Source organism: Eurytemora carolleeae, unplaced genomic scaffold (assembly GCF_000591075.1).
Source record: "Eurytemora carolleeae unplaced genomic scaffold, Eaff_2.0 scaffold908, whole genome shotgun sequence".
Classification (NCBI taxonomy): domain Eukaryota; kingdom Metazoa; phylum Arthropoda; class Copepoda; order Calanoida; family Temoridae; genus Eurytemora; species Eurytemora carolleeae.
Genome location: NW_019396796.1, coordinates 53,598 through 77,324, shown reverse-complemented (window position 1 = coordinate 77,324; position 23,727 = coordinate 53,598). Strand labels below are relative to the sequence as shown.

The 23,727-nt window shown below is 32.6% G+C and overlaps 3 protein-coding genes across 7 annotated transcripts in view; all 3 read right to left on the bottom strand.

Moving 5' to 3' along the window:
- Positions 1-5,915, bottom strand: part of LOC111708783 (uncharacterized protein C7orf26) — a 12,361-nt gene extending 6,446 nt beyond the window's left edge. The window contains exons 1-3 of one of the 3 annotated variants that reach the window (XM_023482255.1): positions 5,809-5,915; positions 5,365-5,422; positions 2,402-2,487 (exon numbers count right to left, since the gene is read on the bottom strand). In XM_023482255.1, the coding sequence (XP_023338023.1) occupies positions 2,402-2,487; positions 5,365-5,422; positions 5,809-5,895 (231 nt within the window). In that variant the 5' untranslated portion in view covers positions 5,896-5,915. Of the gene's footprint in view, positions 1-2,401; positions 2,488-4,899; positions 4,957-5,364; positions 5,425-5,808 lie in introns of those variants that run through there. The other 2 variants (XM_023482256.1, XM_023482257.1) reach the window with 2 other exon arrangements.
- LOC111708779 (traB domain-containing protein) lies at positions 5,913-18,863 on the bottom strand. Of its 2 annotated transcripts, XR_002766731.1 has the most exons (17): positions 18,781-18,863; positions 18,304-18,351; positions 17,867-17,935; positions 16,427-16,588; positions 14,052-14,139; positions 13,802-13,924; positions 13,518-13,605; positions 13,089-13,184; positions 12,498-12,613; positions 11,898-12,085; positions 11,564-11,625; positions 9,753-9,832; positions 8,242-8,340; positions 7,780-7,961; positions 7,077-7,150; positions 6,689-6,871; positions 5,913-6,087 (listed from the first exon to the last, which is right to left on the bottom strand). XR_002766731.1 is itself a non-coding variant. In XM_023482251.1 (16 exons), exons 1-16 carry the CDS (start codon positions 18,831-18,833, stop codon positions 6,804-6,806), a joined length of 1,596 nt encoding a protein of 531 aa, XP_023338019.1. In that variant the 5' UTR covers positions 18,834-18,863; the 3' UTR covers positions 6,648-6,803. The 2 variants fall into 2 exon arrangements, 1 of the variants encoding a protein (XP_023338019.1); XM_023482251.1 differs by lacking the exon at positions 5,913-6,087 and having other exon boundaries at positions 6,648-6,871.
- LOC111708780 (FGFR1 oncogene partner) lies at positions 18,839-23,727 on the bottom strand. Of its 2 annotated transcripts, none has more exons than XM_023482252.1 (7): positions 23,472-23,727; positions 22,580-22,739; positions 21,988-22,290; positions 21,362-21,687; positions 20,821-21,056; positions 19,900-20,028; positions 18,839-19,481 (listed from the first exon to the last, which is right to left on the bottom strand). In XM_023482252.1, the coding sequence occupies exons 1-7, from the start codon at positions 23,590-23,592 to the stop codon at positions 19,422-19,424; spliced, it is 1,335 nt and encodes a 444-aa protein (XP_023338020.1). In that variant the 5' UTR covers positions 23,593-23,727; the 3' UTR covers positions 18,839-19,421. The 2 variants fall into 2 exon arrangements, with proteins under 2 accessions (XP_023338020.1, XP_023338021.1); XM_023482253.1 differs by having other exon boundaries at positions 21,994-22,290.

Genomic DNA, 23,727 nt, shown 5'->3' with positions numbered 1-23,727 from the left:
CCAAGGGGTTTTAAAATCTCATTGTGTGCTGACTGCCCCTCCCTATATTACCAAGAGTTGGTTAAACTTCACATTTTCGCTGCCTGTACGATTAGCTGTTGTATTAAATACATGATAGGAAAAACGTACTGTAAACCTGTCCTAGGTCATGAGAAACATACCAAATATATAATTTAAAGCTTTTATTAGTTAAAGACAGGAGGGCTGGAACTTAGCTACCTGCCTGTGTATTAGCCCGAGTGTACGATTAAGACAGTAAACTGATATAGGATATAAAGAGATTATGGCCTATTCATGCAGTGAAAACATCAAATATGCAGTACGCTTTCGGAGAACAAGTGTATGAGGAGGCTTCGTATCTTAAATTTTACATAGTTTTCTCAGAACCTTTAAAAAACAATGAAGTATTGCCCGGGGCGGCTTAAGGGGGGGGGAAGGGGACGCCCACCCCCTAGAAAGTTAAGGTGACGTCCTCCTCCCTGGAAAACTGAGGGGAGTCCTGTCCTTCGAGTCCTTCCATCTTTGAACAATTTGGACCGCAAGAGTAGATTCAAACTTTTTTTTTCTTATTTACTCAAAATGAATATTTTTTTTATCAAAATTCAAATCTTGGTATCACATATTCCCCAGTCCACTCCCCGCCTGTCGTACAGACTAGATTTAGTTTATAGAGGATAATCATTTCTATACGTAAAAACCTCTTTAATAAATCAGAATAATTCAGTGCATTCACTAATTCATCAGGACATGATCAAATGTATTACTGAGGCTGAAAAACGCATCCTTCAGCACACTGTGAATCAGGTATCTTCTGAGTATGCTCATGTGCATATCATGGTTTTGACACAAAATGACCAAATTCCCTGTAAAAATTTCCAGGGGGGAATTTTTTTATCCGTATCACTTCCGGTCCACATCCGATGTATACATATTTAAAATGTGCCTCCCCCCCATCCAAAACTTTAAAGTCCTCTCCCTTCCTCCTAGTTCAGTATTTTGCTTGCATTTTAGTGGTGAGGCTTTATAAAAATATTAGATTTAATTTGGATCACCCTGTAATTGTTCTATAGTTTTTCAAATTATTGTCAAGAAAAATGAATTAGAATTAATGTTAAACATTTGAGAGTAACGTTCTTAATTTGACATTACACTCTTATAAATAGAGGACCAATTGAAAATATGTGACAAAAAAAATGACTTTCGGAAACATGCAGTATGTTACAAACTGTATCATACAGATTGACCTTTTGAAGTGGAGTATGCATGGTCTGTACAATTAGTAAAGGAATAGCGTACGCTATCACTCTATATACTATAACCTCGTTGGTGAAAAAGGATTGTTCAGATATTTACGCACATGGATTTGGCACGACGATAAAAGGGATTGTTCAGATATTTACGCAAATGGATTTGGCACGACGATAAAAGGGATTGTTCAGATATTTACGCAAATGGATTTGGCACGACGATAAAAAGTATCAAATCATACAAATCTCAGGCTTTGTAAACAACAATTAAAAATTACCAACAACCTAAAAATTATGTTTTGTCAACTGGGAAGAGTTTTTAATATCGTAAAATGAAAATATCGGGTTTAGTGGGACACACAGACAATGCATTTCAAATCAGTCTTTTTTTCCAGTTCAGAACTATTAATTAAACTTGAAATAGTAGTAGTTAGAATCATTTTACTTCAACATAAACTCACCACAGTTTGTTTGTGTAGAAAGTATAAAAATTGAAAAAGATCTTCTTCCCAATTATGATTTTTTATTTCTTACAATATTTTTTGTTTATTAACATATCATAAAATACTTATCATATTACATGTTTTTTTCATCATTATTAATAATTTTTAGAAAATAAGATGTGATAGAGAAAAATGAGAAAATAAGTGGGGAAACATTTGAAAACTTTAACTTAATATTAAGGATTAGAGTTTTCTTACTGAGATTGTTAAATCTTACAAATTCAAGAAATAGGGGATTACATTTAACGAATTGTTTGTTTAAGTGGATAGGTAGGAAAAGGGGTTGGTAGGTAGGGGGAGAGGAGATACGGTAGAAAGAAAGTTTAAGGAAAGGTGAAATAGTGGAAGGAAGGAGGCATGGGAAGAAAGAAGTATGTATAATGAGGGGTAGGAGAAGGTAAGAGGTATAGGGAAGAGAAGGAAGGTAAGTAAAGGGAGGGAAGGAAGGAGGTATAGATAGGGTGGCGAACGAAGGAGGTAAAGTGATGAGAAGTAAGGAGGTAAGGAAAGGGGATAGGTATGAAGGGAAGTCAGGGAAGGAAAAAGGTAGGAAGAGGGCGGGGGAAGTGTGAGGAGTGGGAAGGTAGGATATAAAGAAGGTAGGGGTAAAGGGAGTTAGGTGTGAGGTAAATGAATCAAATCAAGCTCTACCTGTATTATCTGGAGCTGTTGAATACTTCCCAGTTTCTTTTGTTTCCCAGCTCGAGGGTTTCCGAACACATATTCATCAATATAATCTACCATAAACTTATATTATTATAATCTACCATAAACTTATATTAATATAATCTACCATAAACATATATTAATATAATCTACCATAAACTTATATTAACATAATCTACCATAAACTTATATTAACATAATCTACCATAAACATATATTAACATAATCTACCATAAACATATATCAATAAAACCTACCATAAACTTATATTAATATATTCTACTATAAACATATATTAACATAATCTACCATAAACATATATTAATATAATCTACCATAAACATATATCAATAAAACCTACCATAAACATATATTAATAAAATCTACCATAGACTTATATTAATATAATCTACCATAAACATATATTAACATAATCTACCATAAACATATATTAATAAAATCTACCATAAACTTATATTAATATATTCTACCATAAACATATATTAATATAATCTACCATAAACATATATAAATAAAACCTACAATAAACATATGTTTATAAAATCTACCATAAACTTATATTAATATATTCTACCATAAACATATATTAACATAATCTACCATAAACATATATTAATAAAATCTACCATAAACATATATCAATAAAACCTACCATAAACTTATATTAATATATTCTATCATAAACATATATTAACATAATCTACCATAAACATATATTAACATAATCTACCATAAACATATATTAATATATTCTACAATAATCATATATAAATACAAACTACCATAAACTGATATTCATATAATCTACCATAAATTTATATTAATATAATCTACCATAAACCAATATAAATAAAACCTACCATAAACTTATATTAATATATTCTACCATAAACATATATTAATAGAATCTACCATAAACTGATATTAATATAATCTACCATATATTTATATTTATATAATCTACCATAAACATATTCATTAATATAATCAACCTTAAACATATATATATATATATATATATATAAACATAATCTACCATAAGCTTATATTAATATAATCTACCATAAGCTTATATTAATATAATCTACCATAAGCTTATGTTAATATAATCTACCATAAACATATATTATTATAAACTATCATAAACTTACAAAAATATTTTCTACCATGAACATAAATTAATATAATTCGACTTTTTTGACAGTAAATCAATCTTAACTTCATAAATTCTTCAATATATTCTACCATAAACTTAGATTAATAATCTACCATAAACTTATATTTATGTACTCTACTATAAACATATATTAATATAATCTACCAAAACATATATCAATATAAATAACTTCATTGGAGACCCTATATTTTCATTGAGACCCACAGATTTTCTATGGAGACCCCAATATTTTAATTGAAGACCCCAATCTTTTCATTGAAGACCCCAATCTTTTCATTGAAGACCCCAATCTTTTCATTGGAGACTCCAATCTTTTCATTGGAAACCTCAATCTTTTCATTGGAAACCTCAATCTTTTCATTGGAAACCCCAATCTTTTCGTTGGAGACCTAAAACTCACCCCGAGATTATCATTGGAGATCCCTAGTTTTATGTCAAGACCCCAGATTTTTGTCCAAGACCCAAAAATTTTCATTGGAGACCCCAATATTTTCACTGGAATCCTCCAAGGTTTTCATTGGAGACCCTCAAGATTCACATTGGAGACCCCTCAAGAATTACATAAGAGACTCAAAATTTTTGTTTTAAACCCCCAATTTTCATTTGAGACCTTAAGATTTTCATTCAAGACCCCAAATATTTTCAATGAAGACCCAAACTTTTCGTCGGAGACCCCAATATTTTCATTTGGGATTCCATACTCTTCGTTATAAATCCATTGGAGATACACAAATTTTCAATAGAGAACTCAGTCCCTACTTTTTGTTTTTAAACCCCAATTTGGGTACTCCAACGAAAATCTGGAAGTCTCCAAGAAAATCTGGGGTCTCCAATGAAAATCTTGGTGTCTCCCAAAAAATTCTGGATTTCATCAATGAAAATCTGGAGGTCAATAAAGAAAATCAAGGGTCTCCATGTAAAGCAGGGGGGTCTGCTATGGTAATCTGGCGGTCTCTTGTGAAAATTTAGGTACTCCAACGAAAATCTGGAAGTCTCCAAGAAAATCTGGGGTCTCCAATGAAAATCTTGGTGTCTCCCAAAAAATTCTGGATTTCATCAATGAAAATCTGGAGGTCAATAAAGAAAATCAAGGGTCTCCACGTAAAGCAGGGGGGTCTACTATGGTAATCTGGCGGTCTCTTTTGAAAATTTGGGTACTCCAACGAAAATCTGGAAGTCTCCAAAAAAATCTGGGGTCTCCAATGAAAATCTGGGGGTTCTCCATTGAAAATCTGGGACCTCCAATGAAAATGAAAACGAAATGGACGTTATAGCCGACCATTACCTCTAATGATTGTTTTCTGCATTACAGAAACCGAGAAGTAGGCCTATCGCTCGGTCTCTATAAAACAGAAAACAAGCATTATCCCTCAATTAGAACTTAAATTGCTAAACCCTAGAAGTACCTAAAATCAGTACCTATTGCCTGATATGATTTTTTTGTCAAGAAGTGAAATCAACTATTTTGGTTAAACTAATAAATGTAGTTTCATTGAATTTTAAAATTGCCTCGTAGTGGCAACACTCCATTTTTACATGTAGCTGATCCCTTTAAGATAAAGACCCAATATATTTGGGGGGTGCTCTACAATGTAAATATCTCCTGTTGAGACTGGGAGCATGTTCAAATTAAGAAAAAAAGTAAAATTTACACAAATTTGGGTCACCCTGGTATATATATATTGTTCTACCCAGACAGAATTTCATGACTGTGCTCCGAAACTAGGACTGAGCGGATAATGTAAAATACCTGTCAGCTTCTCTAAATCCTGGGAGAGGGAATCAGCGTTCTTAGACATTCTCTCACACTGCAGGAATCAAGATTAATAATTTTTTAACAAATGAACCGAACACTTGCCTCAATATTTAATTTTCTTATACTTACATCTTTACAACCTAATGTCGTAAACCTGTAATATTTTAATATCAGAATTCTTCTAAAATAGAATAGCAATACCATCAGATGCGTACAAAATGGGGGGGGGGTGAAGACTGTCGGCCCCAACGGGTGCTGAACCCCCCACCCCTGAAGAAAAAAAATTTACCCCCTCTCCCCCCAGGACAAATTCCTGCGTACGTTTTGAATAACATTACATTGAAATAATAACCATTAAAAACCAGAAGTAATTGCAATTACAAAAAAAACTACAATAATGATAATCAATGATTAATTTCACAAATTCTTGATTCGTTCCTCTCCGTGTATAATCTTCAGAGCCTCTGCAACAGACTGCGGAAAATCATATTTTCTGAGTGAGGGCAACCCTGTCTCCATTTTCATATTTTGTTATTTTTCCATCTGAAGTAAACAAGATTTACATATTCATCGTCGAACTAAATTAAATTATATACTTAATGAAAATATAAATTAAATTCTTTATAAATTTAACAAGTTGTTTACGAAAAAAAACCTAGTCCAAAATAATCAAATCACAACTGATTAAATCAGTTGCACAAGTGCAGTGTGCTAAGTCTTAAAATAAAGAAAAAAATATAAATTAAATTCTTTATAAATTTAACAAGTTGTTTACGAAAAAAAACCTAGTCCAAAATAATCAAGTCAGAAATGATTAAATCAGTTGCCCAAGTGCAGTGTGTTAAGTCTTAAAATAAAGAAAAAAATCATTTACTGGTTGAAAGGGTGGTTAAGCTAATAATGAATTTTAAATTATCATTATTTCCATATAACTTTTCTGTAAATAATCATTCTCCACGGAAATATTGTCTGCCTGTGCTGCTAAATATAGGATCGAAGTTAATTCTACAAAATAACAACATTTTTTTACTCCATACTTTGAGTCTGATAGAACAAAGATGGTACAATTCTCCAAACAGGAATATCAGATAGAAATAACATAAAAGGAATTCATATAATTCAATAATAGGCCATTCTGAAATGCCCCCCCCCCCCCTTCTAATGGGATTATGAAAAGATTAAAAATTTTAATTTCTCGAAAAAAATTGAATAAATATTTCATTACAAAAACTTCACTACAGGCGGAAAAATATAGAAATGCAGGAAAACTCCTTGAAACCGATTCAAATTAAATATATTTATAGAGATAACCCAGCACCGCAGTATTTATTTTTTTAATTTTTAATAAATCCAAAAATACTAATTTGCAACTATGATCTGTGGTGAGAAGGAATGGTTTAAAATGCAAGGCTGAGGAACGGAAGACAACGGTTTCATCTAGCCAACAGGAACCTAGATACAGGAATCCGTCCTAGTCTATAGGCTCCGTAGCAACAAGATCCTAAAGTTAGAATAAAATATATTTTTAAATAATTTGAAATAAAGATACAAGAGATTTTGTTAAAGAAATTGAGTCTTTTGTCCCAAGCTCTAATTTTCTAATCTCTATAATCCAAGTTTAAAACATCAAAGGTTTACACCATCAGAATGCAAAGATATAGGACATTATTGACAAATTATAAACTATGAAGAATTGTTTAGTTTACCGATAAGCATAAAGCGGACTGCGAACTTGACAACTCGTTCTGTTTTAGTCGGAGGATCCACACGAACTATATCCCTAGAAAAATAGAATATTGTTTATGTCCAATTCTTTATAAGGTTTAAATATTCCTTCTTAAACAAGCGCCCCCCCCCCCCCCCGATTTACGTAAAAGTTCGTTAATTAAATCGACCCCCACCACCACTTTATACTCATATATTATATATACAATTTGTTTTAAATCTTCATGACATAAACTATCTCAAGGAATAATAATTGTCTTAAAACATTCTTTAAAAGTGAATCTTTGCAAATCATCTTTTTTACATATCATAATATGAGTTCGTTGCTTTGTAACAACATCAAATAGACTTAATTATTGATTTACAATCGTCTTCCAATTCTATAGTGTTCTGTTTCTCATTGTAGTCCAGCAACCAGCTTGAATTTATCCAAAGTTTGTTAAAAGTTCATGAGTTATTTAATCATTGGTTTTATACCCTGTACCCTGTCTTTAAACCGTCTCTCGTTGGTCAATAATGGACCAATGAGAAATCGGGAATTTTAAAATTTTAGCAATATTCCATTGACACATTTTTGAATCTAACGAGTTAAACTTTTTGTTAAAGTTTAGAACAAGAAGCTCAACCCATTTCAAATAAAAATTCCTTAGCGCTCAGATCGGATAAAATGAGACATATTTTTACCTGATCTGCTCTTTCGTAACTTTCCCCCAGTTCGCTACTATCCCTGGAACATGTCCTATACCAACTACTCCAACCACTACCCGGGGGGAGGGTACTCCACTCCCAGCAGAGTAGGACGGAAGGGAGTCAGCTGACATCTGGAGGGAGTGAGCTAGGAACAAGTCACGTTCAGATACAAACACCTAGGCGAGGAAAAACTTTAATATTTATTAGAACAGATAAGCTGTTGTTGTATTTACAAGAAATGGGTCCATTTCAGCGTAAGGAGATGGATATTTGTTATAAAATCGCCCTAAGAATGTAAGTCCTACAACTGTCTCATCATGAGGGAGGGGGAGGGGTGGGGGGGGGTAGATAATTTGATGAACATACTTAATAAACACAATATTTTACAGATATAACAGGAAAAATATTTATAATTTCTGCTCGGATTGGTGTCAAAATAGGGTATGTTAAAATTACCCTGGATAAGGCTGGGAACTCCCCTGCCATCTCCGCCAGCATATTCTCCAGCAGATCCCTCTGCTTGCACTTCTCCACCTCCTCCTTCGTTATGGTGTCCTGACAATATTTGTCGAGAAATAAGAAGAAAAATTGATAATTTTAAAGGACAAAATCGTCAAATTTCTAACAATAAAAATTTATTTCGGATTGATTTTTAGTAAGAATATTTGTAATTGACTGTTCAAAACTTGATTATCTTCATTCAAAATTCATAAAAAAAAGGGTAGAATGCAACAGTTTATAAGAAATAAAGACTTTTAAACTTTCGATTCATTTGAAAAAATGGAAAAATCAAACTAATAGATTGTTAAAATCTTTTAAGTTTTTTTCTTCAGTTTATTGTAATTAATAAAATATTGCGGATTGCGCAATAGATTAATGAAAATAATTGTCACGGGCGTATACAGGATGTAAATATTGATGCAGAAGGATATGAAAATTATCACAATTTTGTTGCGTGCTTTCCAGTTTCAATAAATATGAGAATTTAGAGTCCAGGCTCTACAAAATATCAGAAATAAGACAGCATTTAAAAAAATCGTTCATTTTATTTGGACTTAAATCATTTGAACTACAGAGCGTCCCATATCATATTAGATTATCTCCAATCTTAAACGCCAAAGTACGCACATAATACTCAAAACATCTGGCATTTTCTGCAAACAAAATTTTCTATTTGCCTTATCAAATTTTTCAAAATGATTAATTTTTCTTAAATTTCCTGATTTGTCCCCTAAATCGTAATTTATAGACCCATTGACGCGGTCTAGTTTGATGTGGAACACCCTGCACTATCTTAAAAACTATTGGATTTTGAAAAAATTTATTGACGGCATGATGCCATTTCCTGTAGTTCAAACAAAACATTTTTATTTATTTGAACCATTTTTGTTGTTTATTTTCTGGCAAAATGTGATATAATTGCCCACTTTAATCTTTATCTCAATCTTCTCTTTTAAACAAATATTGAATTATTTTACTACACTTGAAAACACATACGTAGTTTAATGCCGAGTCATAGAACACAGCTTAAACGTGACGCGATTGTTCACCTTTGCTGTAAAGTTTTCAGGGGTGTATATTTATTGAAAATCATTCCCCCCCTTTTCGAAAATAATTTTTTATAAATTAAATCAATGATTTTTTGAGAAAAATAAATCAATTTTTGGGTAAAATTGTGTAAAAGGGATGAAAAACTTGACTCGTGATGTTCAATTTTTCCATTTTCCCCCCAGGTCTTCAAAAAATATTTACGTGGTGGGTGTAAATTAGTTTCAGTCGAAGCTTGTTTGATCAAGTGATCAAAAATCAGTAGCGAACAAGGCAACAGTTTAATCAACATAGCTCATGCCTTCCATAGAGATAAACTGTCGTCTCCAAAATGATTTTTTTGACGGTGTTCATATCGTTACATGGTAGGATCCTACTCACTTGTCCCTCCCCCAGTAAACGCCCTTGAAACTACACACCTTGCTGGTAAGAATATTGAATCCTAGTCTGATTTTCTGCCAGACAGTTAGTCCCCCCAGAGCCCTTTGCAGAGTAATTCCTGATAAAGAAAAATACATAATTTTTCACTCAAAGGGTTTGTTAAATTTTTCATGCATTTTTCTCTGAACAGATATTCTAAATTTAACCTAGATATTCTAGACTTAAACCAGTTATGCAAGACTTAAACCAGATATTCTAAATTTAAAACCAGATATTCTAAACTTAAACTAGATATTCTAAACTTAAACTAAATATTCAAGACTTTAACCTGATATGCAAGACTTTAACCATATATTCTAAACTTAAACCAGATATTCTAAACTTAAACTAAATATTCAAGACTTTACCCAGTTATGCAAGACTTTAACCATATATTCTAAACTTAAACTAGATATTCTAAACTTAAACCAGAAACTCTAAACTTAAACCAGATATTCTAGACTTCCACCAGATATTCTAGACTTCAAACCAGATATTCTAGACTTAAAACCATATATTTGAAGCTTTAATATTCGAGAAACTTTAACATTTTTAATTTAAAATTCTACTAAATATGAAAATTAAAAAGCACTTTCGTGGATTACAGAAATATGTGTAATGTATATCTATGTTAATCAGGATCCTATATTAATCCTACCTATATCTAACCTAACCCTACTAAATCAGGATCCTATATTAATCCTACCTATATCTAACCTAGCCCTTTTATATCAGGATCCTATGTTAATTCTACCTATATCTAACCTAGCCCTTTTATATCAGGATTATATATTAATCCTACATATATCTAACCTAGCCCTTTTATATCAGGATCCTATATTAATCCTACATATATCTAACCTAGCCCTTTTATATCAGGATCCTAAAATTCTACATATATTCAACCCAACCCTACTAAATCAGGATCCTATAATAAACCTACCTATATCTAACCTAACCCTTCTATATCAGGATCCTACATTAATCCTACATATATCTAACCTAACCCTTCTATATCAGGATCCTATATTAATCCTACATATATCTAACCTAACCCTTCTATATCAGGAAACTATATTAATCCTACCTATATCTAACCTAACCCTACTATATCAGAATTCTATATTAATCCTATCTATGTTCAACCTAATCCTACTTTATCAGGATCCTATATATCAATCCTACCTATATCTAACCTAACCCTACTATATTGTTTTGAAATTAGGCATTTGATCTATTCCCATTTTACTATATATAGAATATGTACATTTCAAATTGCTACGCGCACGCACATATGTATGCCTGGATCCTAAGTATAGCTTCAGTAAGGCCTAAACCAACCATGGACGCTGATGTAAACTTACTTTGATTTCTTTCTTAATAGATGACATTCGTGTAATTAATTATATGAAATCATTATAAAAATTGTTCTTATCAATGTTATATTGTTGCTATAATTCTTTAATCTATTTCAGTTAAACATGCAAACTCTCTTCTACCAAGTAACACCATCTGAATAAAGAATAAAAGAAAACACAGTTTATATAGTGAGAGTAGTTTGAAACCGGTCATTCTAAAGAAATCAATACATATATCAGGATCCTATATTAACCCTACCTATATCCGAACTAACCCTACTTTATCAGGATCCTATATATCAATCCTACCTATATCCGAACTAACCCTACTGAATCAGGGATCCTGTATTAATCCTACCTATGTCTAACCTAACCCTTTTATAACAGAATCCTATATTAATCCTACCCATATCTAACCTAACCCTGTATAAAGAATCCTATGTTAAACCTACCTATGGGTCTATCACCAAGATGAACCATACACCTTGGAACTTTCTGTGCTTCCTTATATGCACTAAAAAATAATCACTTTACTAGATGATATGAGACTTAATTTAGATATTCAAAATTATTTTCAATAAATCTGTAAAATAAAAATTCAGACGCTTAAAGAAGTTATCCTAAAAGCTTGCATTTCATAAAATTTTTAAAAGAAAAAAAGCTAAATGGTAATCATAGATTACTTAATAAATCCGTGTCGTTACTCACATTCAGGAATTGCAACCATATATTTTCCAATTTCTAATGCTATAATTCATGAATTTTTGTATCATTAAAAGTACTCACGTTCGAAATTCCCCTCCTGGAGCCATTCCCAGCTCCTTAGTGATATGTGCAGACATGGATAGAAGAAGAAGATACATGACCCCCTGTAGTGTACCCTGCTGCCGGAGAACCTCTAGAGATCGTTCTAAACTAAGGTTTTGTGCCTCCTCCAGAATAGTTTCCTCATCAAGATGCAGGATATTTGTTCTCTACCAAGATACAATATTTTATTCAGAAAATTCAAAAATGATTTTCAAATTTTTTCTGGAATTTTCTATAATTATTTTTAATAAAATCCAGTTGCAGAATCAGATGACAAAATAATTAAGAATGAGTTATTTCTTTGTTCTTTGAGAGATAAAAATATTAAAGGGACTGTGCTTGTAATTTGATGTGACCCTTCTTTTAAAAATAGGCATACGTAATACGTATACCTTAGTCAAAAGTGTACCCTAAAAACCTTTATTCAATCAATTAGATAAAAAATCTATCTTGAAATAATCGATTTTCAAACTTAAAAAACATTGGTATCTCATTCTTTTATGATCATACAAAGCTTTGAAAGGGTATTGTTCTGAATCAAGTTGGGCAGAGTTGGATGAATAAAAATATTTCTGGTTCCTGTTTACAGAGTTCCACCATAACTATATCAGGTTGGGTTGCCTGGATTATCCTACTCACGTCCTCACAACTTTCCTTGGAGAAGTGAGCTGTACCAATCAGGTAAATCTTGGCTCCTGAACACATAATAAAACATGAGTTCTAATGAGAACTGTTCAATTTTTATCGAAAATCTAAATAATTTTTCTTAATTAAAATCACAGTTATATATATTTTTAAGTTTCTTTTCTCCTGGGAGTGAATCAATATTTTTTCTTTTGATAGAAAATGTAAATAAATGTACTTGACGGGCTTGACATTTCTAAAGATTATTATTACATAAATCTTTATTGGGTCTAATGTGAGACAAAAAATATCAATAGTGATTATTAGATTAAAAATTATCTAGTTCAGATTAAGTCGCGTTTAACTAAATAATATAATTTAAGACACATGTATTAACGAGTTTAACATTTCTAAAGATGGAAGATAATTTTGTTGATCAATATGACCCAATTCAAATATTGCGTTACGTGGTCAATTTAGTGAAGTACATTCAATATAAAAATTACAAAAAAAGACGAAGAATTAAAATATTTTCATAGTTCTGACCTGAAACTGAAGAGACTAGAACTTGAACTGTGTCTGGTAGATCAGGAGAAGATATTCTTGCTTTCTTATTTACCATCCCCTCATACCGTGGGTAACCTAAACACATTCAGTTTTGGTGTACATCAAAAGTTAGGATTTTGAATAAATAAAACCCGATCTTCCAAGAACAAAAATTTTCTTGATATTCTCAGTTCTCCCAAGACAAATCCGCGAATGACAAGACACTGAGCATTACTGTGTGGGAAAAATTAAGATCGGTTATTATTAAGAATTAAGTTAGTTTACTCGATGTAAAGATTGCTGTGATTATGTTGTTATTTGGGTTTATGTTTTTCTACACACATCCCTTCTAATTAACCTGGCTACACAGTACACTTATCTACTAAAAAACCTGGCTATATCTAACCAAGATAAAGGAGTAATACTAACCTGCACCGGAAAAATTATGAAGATGCTGGAGAGCGTCTTCAACTCCAATTAAGTTATCCTCGACATCCGACAACTCACCGGGACTAATCTAAACACTTCAAGAGTAAATATTATCCTTTCTCCACATACACCTCCATATCCACCTCCATCTCCGCCTCCATTTTTCTAACCAAATTTTCCAATTCAACCCTCCAATTGGAGTAAACATTCTTTAGGTTTAGCACTCCAAGATAGTCCTCTTGAGAGTGCTATTCAGAAGGTTTTAGCTCCACCCCTTTTGTTACCTGGGACTCCAACATCTCATCGAAGGGTCGCTTAGATACAACCTCATCCTGATTGCTTCTTTCAAACTTCTTTTCCTCAACTTGATTAACCTCCGTCCCGTTCTCAAGAATTTGTTTCTCCTCCTTCCATAAACATATTTGTAAAGCATATACTTTAAATAATCTTAGAAAATCTGTCAAATTACAAAATCCGGGAAAACAATTGGATTTTTTAAACAGAGTTTAATGAAAGTTCACAAATAAAGTTTTCCTTTTCTCCGAACCCTTCCACAACCTCATCTTGTAGTTTTCTACTGTGGTCCGCCAGCTCTCGACTTAGTTCAGATACCGTGGTTTCCCTTAACAAAGAAACAAGTTTTATAACAGAGATCTTTCCTTTGCTAAAGGTTTAGGATTGCAATTTAAGCATATCATTTTCAATATCCCATAATTCATTTTCAAATGTATCTCAGCCCCCCCCCCTCCCCCTCTTTCAATAATGACAATCTTCTTTGATCTCTAAGCTCCTATCTTCCTTCTTAATTACTTTCATTTCCCCATCTCTACACATCCAACCATTCCACCATCTTTCCCAATCGCTTCCCAACCAAATATCTCACCATCTTCACCATTCTAACAGTTTCTCCATCTAATCATCTTACCATCTTACCATCTTACCATCTTACCATCTTACCATCTTACCATCTTACCATCTTACCATCTTACCATCTTACCATCTTACCATCTCACCATCTTACCATCTTACCGTTTTACCATCTTACCATCTCACCATCTCACCATCTCACCATCTTCACCATCTTCACCATCTTACCATCTAACCATCTTAATCCTACCCATCCTACCCATCCTTCCCATCCTACCCATCCTTCTCATCCTACCCTTCCCAATCTCTTCCAATCCAACTATTTTCCAACTTCTCTACATCCAACCATTTTCTGAATCCCTCAATATAACAATTTTTCCATCTCTCTCCATCCAACTATATTCCCATCTCCCTCGATCTAACCATTTTCCATCTCTCTCAATCCAACCATTTTCCAATTTCTCATTATCCCACCAACAATTTTTCCCATTTCTCCTAATGCAATAATGTTAATATCTCCCTCGATAAAACTATTTTCTCTTCAACGATCCAACCATTTTCGCATTTTCCCTTTATCCCACTTTTTCCCCATCTCTTTCTATTCAATTGTTTTCCCATATCTCTCCATCCACCTATTTTCCCATCTCTCGATCCAACCATTTTCCAATCACTCTCCATCCAACTGTTTTCACATCTCTTTAATCCAACCATTTCCCCATCTCTCTCCATTTAACCATTTCCCCTTCTCTCTCCAACAAAATATTTTCCAATGTCTTTTCATGCAATCATTTTACCATCACTATCCATCTAACTATTTTCTCATCTCTCTCCATCCAACATGTTTTTTCATTAAACCGTTTTCTCATCTCTCTTCATACAATTCTTTTTTTCCCATCTCGTTTTTATTCAACCATTTCTCCATCTCTCTCAAACCAACCAGTTCCGAATTTCTTTCCATTTAAACTTTTCTCCAGAATTTAACAACTCTCTGTTACCCTTCATTAACCTTTTCATATCTCTTTACAATTTCTGAACAGAATTTTCTAAATAGACAAATTGTTTCTTTTCAATTTTACCAAGAAGCTTAGTTAGTAAAATAAACAGTATATCCTTAGATATTTTTCAGAGAATTAAAATTATGAATATTAATTGGAAAAAAAAATAACTCTCCAAATAGCAAACCATATTATAAAAGTTCTTAAATTTACATTGCAATGGATGATAAATCAATGGATAAATGACAGACTAAATGGCTATGATTTAATAAAAAATTTTGATAACGATTTATAATATTAAAAATTTTTCTTTAAGTGCGGGGTATTGATTTTTAAATTAGCATTGTTGGGTTTTATTTTTGTTTTATTAAATTATCATTTATATTTTAAAAGGTTTTAATCTAAACTTTACAGTTAAAAGAATCTCAGCTTTACTTAGGTAACATCACATAAAAAAGTAGTGTCGAAAACCTGTTGAGACAATTTAAAGAAATGAAGAATTTTGATGTTGTATATTTGGTAAATAAACAATTTTTTTTTAATTAGATTTTTCTGATGTTACTTTCAAAATTTGAAAATATAAATCTAGATATGTTGTTAATTTCGTCAAAGTTTAAATGGTTCAGCAAACATATTCATCTATAAAGTTTAAGGTTTCACCTAAATAAAGAACCAAATTTATTGTGAATGTGATCTACTGTACATTTTTCTAGTCACAATGGTGTATAATATATATATATATCGGAAATCCACCCCCTTATGGAGTTTTTTAGGTTATCATAAACTAAAAAATTAAGAATATTTTGTATTAGATTTTTTTTTAATGCAAAAATTTTAACATTCAGATAAAATGTTAAGGAAATAGGCCAGGGGTGGGAGAGGGGATAGTTAAAAATGTTAAGGAAAGGGGCCAGGGGAGGGGGGAGTTAAAAATTTTAAGGAAAGGGGCCAGGGGGGAGGGGGTAGTTAAAAATGTTAAGGATAGGGGCCAGAGGTGGGGGAGGGGGTAGTTAAAAATGTTTTGAGAAGAGTGTAAACCCTGTTTACCTGATGGTATTGTCCCTGGAGAATGTTAAACTTGAATCTGAGGTAAGGAGCTGACTAGCTCTACTCACAGATTTATCATCAGCAGACAGTTCCAAGGTTCTATCCTCGTGTCTGTCTCCTTCAGCGTACACCAACCCACCGGATTTAGCTGGGGTTTGTAAACTGAAAAAAAAAACAATGAATTCAAGCACTTTTAATGTAATATTTGAGGGTTCATCCCATGACCCACACCCCTGTTTTAGTATAAGTTAAAGATTCCGTTTGTTGTCTACCGCTGATTTGAAAAGTAATCTCTGATTGGATAATGTTATATGAATATGGCTTTAAAAAAGGAGAAACCAAATGTAAAGTAAAAAAAGAACAAAAAAGATAAATTGCCAAAAGAAAGATAAAAAAAGTAAAAAAAAAAACCCTAAAAACCTAAAAGAATAGTTCATGAATTTAGAAAAAAATTTAAAAAAAAGAACCCATCTTTTATATAATTTTTACGTATATGCAATATGCATTAAATAATGCCTTATTTTACTAACAGAAGATAAAAAGAATTTTCTAATGCAGGTTTAATATGTTAACCAATAAGGGTGATCAATATTGAAATTGAGCTAACACCTCCCACCGGAGGTCGCTGCGTTTTCACTTAAGTTTTTTTAAGTAAAACGCAGCGACCTCGGGTGGGCGGCTGGCTGATTTCTAAAAAAATTCACAAATCAATCACCCTTAATAACAATGCTTAGGATCCATTCAATTTTGATGCGGATTCGGATCCGGATCCAAATCCGGATCCGGATCAAGGTCATTTCTTTCAGATTTACTGAATTTTTTTATCAAAAAATAATTTTCAAATTTTTTTTTATTTTTTTTGCTTATTTTTATCCTAAAACTTGATGAACCATTCAGAAATGAGGAAATTTTTATAATCTTTCTTTTTTCAAAAGTTCAGATTTGTGGTTTAGGATCCAGTTTGCAGTTTTTGGTTGATATTTTACCCCTTGGATCCGCATATTTTTGCGGATCCGGATCCAGGATGCCAAAATCTTGCGGATCCAACGGATCCGAATCCGGATCCTAAGCACTGTTTGTTTGAATCCAATAAAAGTCCAAACGGATGAACCGATCAGGCCCAAATTTTGTAGCGGACCTCACATGACCCCAGGGAAAGTTTATGGAGGATCAAATTTTCGAAAATTAGCTTCTAACAAAATTCGATTGTCATTAAATTTTGAAAATCCAAAAAAAAAATTTATAAAATCCGCGAACTTTTTTGTTTTTTGTTTTTTTTAAACATCAAGTATTCCAAGTAAGTACAATGCAATGTATACAAAGAGAAAATGTTCACAATTGAAATAGATGATGAAATCCTAGTCCTGATAAGTTAATTGTATATTTTCATGAATAATTAATGGTAAAACAAATGAAATAAAATGAGGAAGTATAATGGACCTGGTGACGTAATTATCATTACTGATCTCTGCACTCGCCTCTGGTCCCTCTGTATCACTAGACCCATCACTTAATAAAAATAATATTTAAAATATCACAGAATTTAAAAAAATGCTTTTAAAAAAATTATTTTCCCAAAAACCTCAGCCAGAGACAGATGGTGAACAAATTCCACTATATATAGACACCGTAAGAAGCTTAGTTTTTGGAAAGTGAGAAATCATTTTTAATAGTTGATCTTTTAGTATAGTTTCGTCATTATATGAATTTGGATATGAATTATGAATATGATTATGAAAGATTTAATCACACACAAAGATTATACATATGAATATATAAATGGTGTAGTCTTAAATTTGTATAAATATGGTTTCACGGTTAAATAAAAAATAATTGAATTATTGACGTTTTTCTTTACATGTTTTTTTCGACCCTACCTAATTGCTTCGTCGTCAGATATATCTTCAACATCATCATTCTTAGTACTGAAATACAATCACGGTCTAGTGTATTTTGTATTTCATCCAAAGTCCAAGGTAATACATGTGTCCAGTCCAGTCCAGGGTTAAGGAAGAGTTTATAGTCCAAAAGGGGGGTAGAAGAATTGTTTAAGGTCCAAAGTACGTGGATGAGAGTTATAAAAGGGATTTATAAATACAAAATTCCAAGGTACAGGTTTAGGGACGAATTTAAGGTCCAAAAGTCCAGAGAGTAAGGTAAGAGAAAATTTGAAGTCTACAGACCAAGTTCAGTTCAAGATCAGCGTTGGACAAGCATCGCCCCACTTTTAATACTAATTATTTTTTAAATATTTTTATTCTAATTTGAGTTGTGTGGTTTAAAGATTATTGTAATTCCAAAAATGATGTTTGGTCCTGCAGATGTCAGGAACACTTCTAGATAGTAGTTTTCACCTGCTTAATACAGAACTGTGGTCTAGATCTATTGAGCTGTTCTGAGACTCCATGGTAATTCTGAAATATCACAATAAATTATATAGTAGATAAAGACAAGAGATCGTGTATTTGATGGGTTTTGCATGGGTTTAATATCTGAATTTAAACTTAAACAAAGGTACTTAGTTTTCTATGTAAACAATAACAAGGCATTCATTTTGGTGAACATTTAATGGGCATTTGATTTACGTAACTAATAATTGGTTCATACGGGAGGTTCCATAAAACATGATAATTACTTGATCAAGACCAAGACCAGGGGGGGGGGCTTGGATCAGTGAAATCTATGGTTTCCAGGGGGTTTCTAGGCCCCAAGAGGTGATTTTAAGCCACCACTACCCCCAACAAATTCCTGAATTCGCCCCTGATCAAGACAGGTCTTTGAAACGGTCTCTAAAACGCGACATTAATTCAATGATTTTCCTAGGTTGCTAGGTTGCATTGGTGGAAGAAAACAAAATAGAATATAAATAAATGTAGAATTGGATTATCAGATTTCAACTGTGAGTAGGTTGTACGAGCTAAATTCTTCTCGGGTTTTCAATTGTGACGATAATTTTTGTTTTCGGTGATTTCGAAGGTGCTATTAACTGGAATGCTTAAAGAGACTCTACGTGGTCTGCCTTTAGACTGACATCTGAGTTTATAACTATTTCTTCCTGAACATGAAAACTCCGGTAAACATTGGAAAATATTTCTGAAATGTAATACGAGGAAAAAAGAAAATATACGTTCAATATTTTTTGATATTTTTGATCAGACAGAAATCATTTTCTTACAAAATCCAGCGATTAAAAACTATTGCCTAAGGCATCTATCATTAGGAGAAAAAAAATCCATAAAATATAATTTCAGTTTGTCACTTAATTCTGACTTAATCCAAATATCTTGATTTCTTGCCAATTTTTAAAATGCTTGAGAAGTATCACTAATATATAATCTTAAAATATCACAATTGAACTGCATGCTCTAAGTGTGTATTGTTGACTATTACCAATTTGTCAACACTATTTGTCATTTATCATTATTTTGAACTAAGCGCCCCTGAATTCTAATTTAAATCTCGGAGTTTCAATCCTTAGTGAACTCCTCTGCGTTGGATTGACTGGAGTTAAGGAATGAATCCAGGTCCTCCTCTATATCCTCACTCACGGAGAAATCATCAGAATATTTATCTGAATTCTTGTCTCCAGTACCCTCTTTATTCTGCAAGAAAAAATAGAACTCCAATTTTTGTCATTTTTGAATAAACTATTCAAGGAATCCAGGCTTTAATAATAAATAAAAATGCGATTTTGAAAGAAAGTTAAATTCAATAATTGAGACAATTATTAATGAAATTATTTAAAGCCTTCCAACTTTGTTTATTAAACAGCTATGAATTGTTAAAATCTTAAGACTGGGCAGGTTGAATAATTGGAAGAACATTCCTACACTAGCTTTTGTGTAATATTGATAAATAAAAATATCTCTTCATCTTCTTTTTAATAGATTTTTCCTGTTTTATAATGTTGCTTTGAAGTAAGGATAAAACTAAACTTTAAGAACCAAAAACTAGTCCAAGGTTTCTCCCAGAGCTTTGAGTCAGTTTACCTGACCCAACTCACCTGCCACTTTGGAAAACAAATTTTGAGCAAATATTTCCCATTTTGGGGAGTAATCTGCCCATTTAGAGAACATTATCTACCTAGTGATGGAAGTAAATGTGAATTTGAACCAAAAATGCCAATCGACATATTTAGTTGGTAACATTAATCTTATTTCACGAAAATATTTAGTTGGTAACATTAATCTTATTTCATGAAAATATTTAGTTGGTAACATTAATCTTATTTCATGAAAATATTTAGTTGGTAACATTAATCTTATTTCATGAAAATCACACTCAAAACCAATTATTTGTTGTAATTTGTGAGGGGGGATTTCTGCCACATTTTCGTTCAACCTGACCTGTCACAAAAACCTGGGAGAAACCCTGTACTAAAAGATAACTTTTACCTTATCTCTAGAAAATAATGTATTTTCCTTTTCAGAAATCACGTGATCTTTCCCGAACCCAAGGTTTGGCAATTCTTTCCGTCCAGAATGAGATAAGTTCTTGTCCGGGGTTTGATCTAGGGAGGCGTGCGGAGACGGATCAGATTCTTTCTTGGATTCTGGTTTAGAGAGAGGTTGAATCTTCTTCAGCGGAGATAATCCCAAGGTTCGGGAACCCGACAAAGGGGGAAGATTACCTAAAACGTGTGAGTTTAAAGTTTGTTGCAAAATAAAACCGAAAAAACAATCTCGTATCGTCATGATTTTCCCTTTTAAATATAATTTAAATATTTTTATAAAATAATCCATTCGAATAACCCATAGATTTAAATCTTATTTCCTTACACATAAATTCAGGTTAGGCGAAACTAATATCAAGTGGTAATTCAATCAATCTTCAGAAATATATTGTAGTTTTGAAGACGTTCAGGAAAACTGGACAATCGACAAAAACCAAACAATACATTTTTTAAAACTTTGTTATAAAAGATATTAGTTTTACCTAGTTGGGAGGAGAGAGAACCAAGCGGAGGAAGATCACTCAGAGGAGATAATTCTTTTCGTTTCAATTTATCTCCGGGATTAATTTCATCTGTATTCAATCTATCTCCAGGTTTCAGCAAACTATCTCCAGGCGGCTCTTCATCTTTTCTTAATTTATCTCCGGGTTGGAGTTCATTCTTCTTCAAGGTTCTGGGTTTCTCCTCCAGGGGATTAATTGTAGAGGATGATTCTTTGGCAAGATTCCGTATGTTTACTCCTGGAGTTATAGAAGTTTCAATACTTTCATCTGAAGTGTCCTCAACCCTAGAGCACTTCTTATAATCACTATAGCAGTAGAAACAACAGTGAGGAATTCAAGTAAAAAAATATATATGAGTGACATACATAATTCAATAAAAACAATTATTGAGTAAATTTATATTTTTTTTGCTAAAACTCGATGAACCATTTAGAGATAAGGAAAATGTTGTTAATCTCTCTTTTGTTGACAGGTCAGATTTTGTTTTAAAAATTAAAGGTTTTTTTAAAGTTTTGATAAAGGGTTGATATTTTGCCCCTTGGGTCCTTATCCGAATCCTGAGCACTGGTGAGTGGGAATGGATAATTGTCTTTACTGTTTGTTTCCTATTCCTTAGTTTGTGAGGAGGATCCCCCCTGGACGGATCTTCAGCTAAAGATGTTTGGTTGGACGTATTCTCATCTTCAACAGATATTTCAGTTGGAGTTGGACTCTCAGACTTTAAAACAGAAACCTTCGAGAGGCGCATAATTTCATTGAGAAGAGGTAACTTGGGATCCACCAGCTCTGTAAGTCCAAGGGCATCAATAAGTTTACTCCGTCCCCGATATCTGAAATCCTTCCCGATGTTTGTCTCTGGATCAAAAACTGCCAATGTGAAGTCAAGATTGAAAAACTCGAGAAATTCTCTGCAAAGACATAAATTTATCATATTTACAATTATATGTATTCTATACTTTACAGACAAACAGAAAAGGGGTACGTATACATTTTCAAGAAATACCCCAAGCTGGGGAGCGGAATGATTTTCGAGAATTTTGGTAAAAATAAAAAAAGGGAAATTAAAAATTCCTGCATTTTTATTATGAATAAAAATATATTACTTCTTTCAAGAGTTAACCTGACAACTCAAGAGTATATAAACCCCTGGAGTCTCAATCTTTTTAAACTAAGATGATATGATATATAATAATGTCCCTGACTAGACTAGCGACCAGTCTCCCAGTTGTAGTATCCAGGTACTGTCGGAGACCAGGGTTCACTAGACCGGAGTTAGAACTAACCTCACCACACTCAAGCGCGCTGTACACATGCGCCCGCAGTTGAGCCTTCAGCTTACCAAGCACTCCAGAATTATCTTTAAAAAAATTAGGCAACGAGCAAGGAAAACTGAGAACCTGCGGATGAGCAGGTTGAAAAAGGAGAAAAAAGAAGAATTATAAAAATGAAATAAAAACTCTTCTATAATATGCGCTATATTGACCGCAATTACAATTTGTATTATTATCATATACGTAACTATTCTAAAAAGCACTCATTAAACGTTTCTGAGTGACAATGGTAGAGCCATTAAAAAATTGATAAAGCGACAATTTCTAGATCATTGTTTTCAATGTAAAGGTTAAAAAATATTAAGTTACTATTGTAAATCAATTATAGATTTTCCAAATTGACGAACAATCTTTAAAAAAAAATCTGCGTTATGGTCATTTCCCAACAAATTTTCCCCCGTCACAACTTCGCCAACAGCAATTTACCCAACCGCTTAGTGCCAACATTATGACGCTAAGCAAACTGGATTGTGTACTTCAAATATGAAAAAAGATGGTAATTTTTCATTTTCAATTTGCGTATTTGAGATATCAGACATGATGAATTCATTACAAAACAAGTAAAAACGGAAATATTTATATTTTACTCAATGGCGAAATTGTTGTCGGGGAAGTTGTGAATAGGAAAATTAGTGATTGGAGAAGTTGATGTTGGGGAAATAAGAGGTTAGGGAAAATGCTGTTGAGGAAATTGCCTCGGGGAAGTTGTGACTGGAGAAGTTGCGTTGGGGAAGTAACCTACCACCGAATATAACTACCTAGGACGGTGGAAACAAGATCTCGTAGTTCAACATCCTCCTCCGTCACTGTAGACATTTTTTCTGAAATTATAAAATCTTTAGAATATAAATAATTTTCTAAATACAGAACATGATTCATGATAATTGCATTTTGTGGTTTGAGAACATGCTTTCAGGGTATTTGGGTTCGATCATCATACATAATTTTAAAAATCTACTTTTGCTGTTTTAAAAAAATCTTTAAAAACCAGGAAGACTGTTTTAAATTAATAAA

What these genes read in the sequence shown, in the direction of transcription:
- LOC111708780 (XM_023482252.1), bottom strand. Translation starts at nt 23,592, where the DNA reads ATGAATCATGTTCTGTATTTAGAAAATTATTTATATTCTAAAGATTTT. An exon ending in TCTTGTTTCCACCGTCCTAG is followed by an intron (nt 22,740 to 23,471) that starts GTAGTTATATTC and finishes ATTTTTTTAAAG; the next exon opens with ATAATTCTGGAGTGCTTGGT. An exon ending in TTCTCTCTCCTCCCAACTAG is followed by an intron (nt 21,057 to 21,361) that starts GTAAAACTAATA and finishes CACACGTTTTAG; the next exon opens with GTAATCTTCCCCCTTTGTCG.
- LOC111708779 (XM_023482251.1), bottom strand. Translation starts at nt 18,833, where the DNA reads ATGGAGTCTCAGAACAGCTCAATAGATCTAGACCACAGTTCTGTATTA. An exon ending in CACAGTTCTGTATTAAGCAG is followed by an intron (nt 18,352 to 18,780) that starts GTGAAAACTACT and finishes ATTGTATTTCAG; the next exon opens with TACTAAGAATGATGATGTTG. An exon ending in AGTCCGCTTTATGCTTATCG is followed by an intron (nt 6,872 to 7,076) that starts GTAAACTAAACA and finishes TTCTAACTTTAG; the next exon opens with GATCTTGTTGCTACGGAGCC.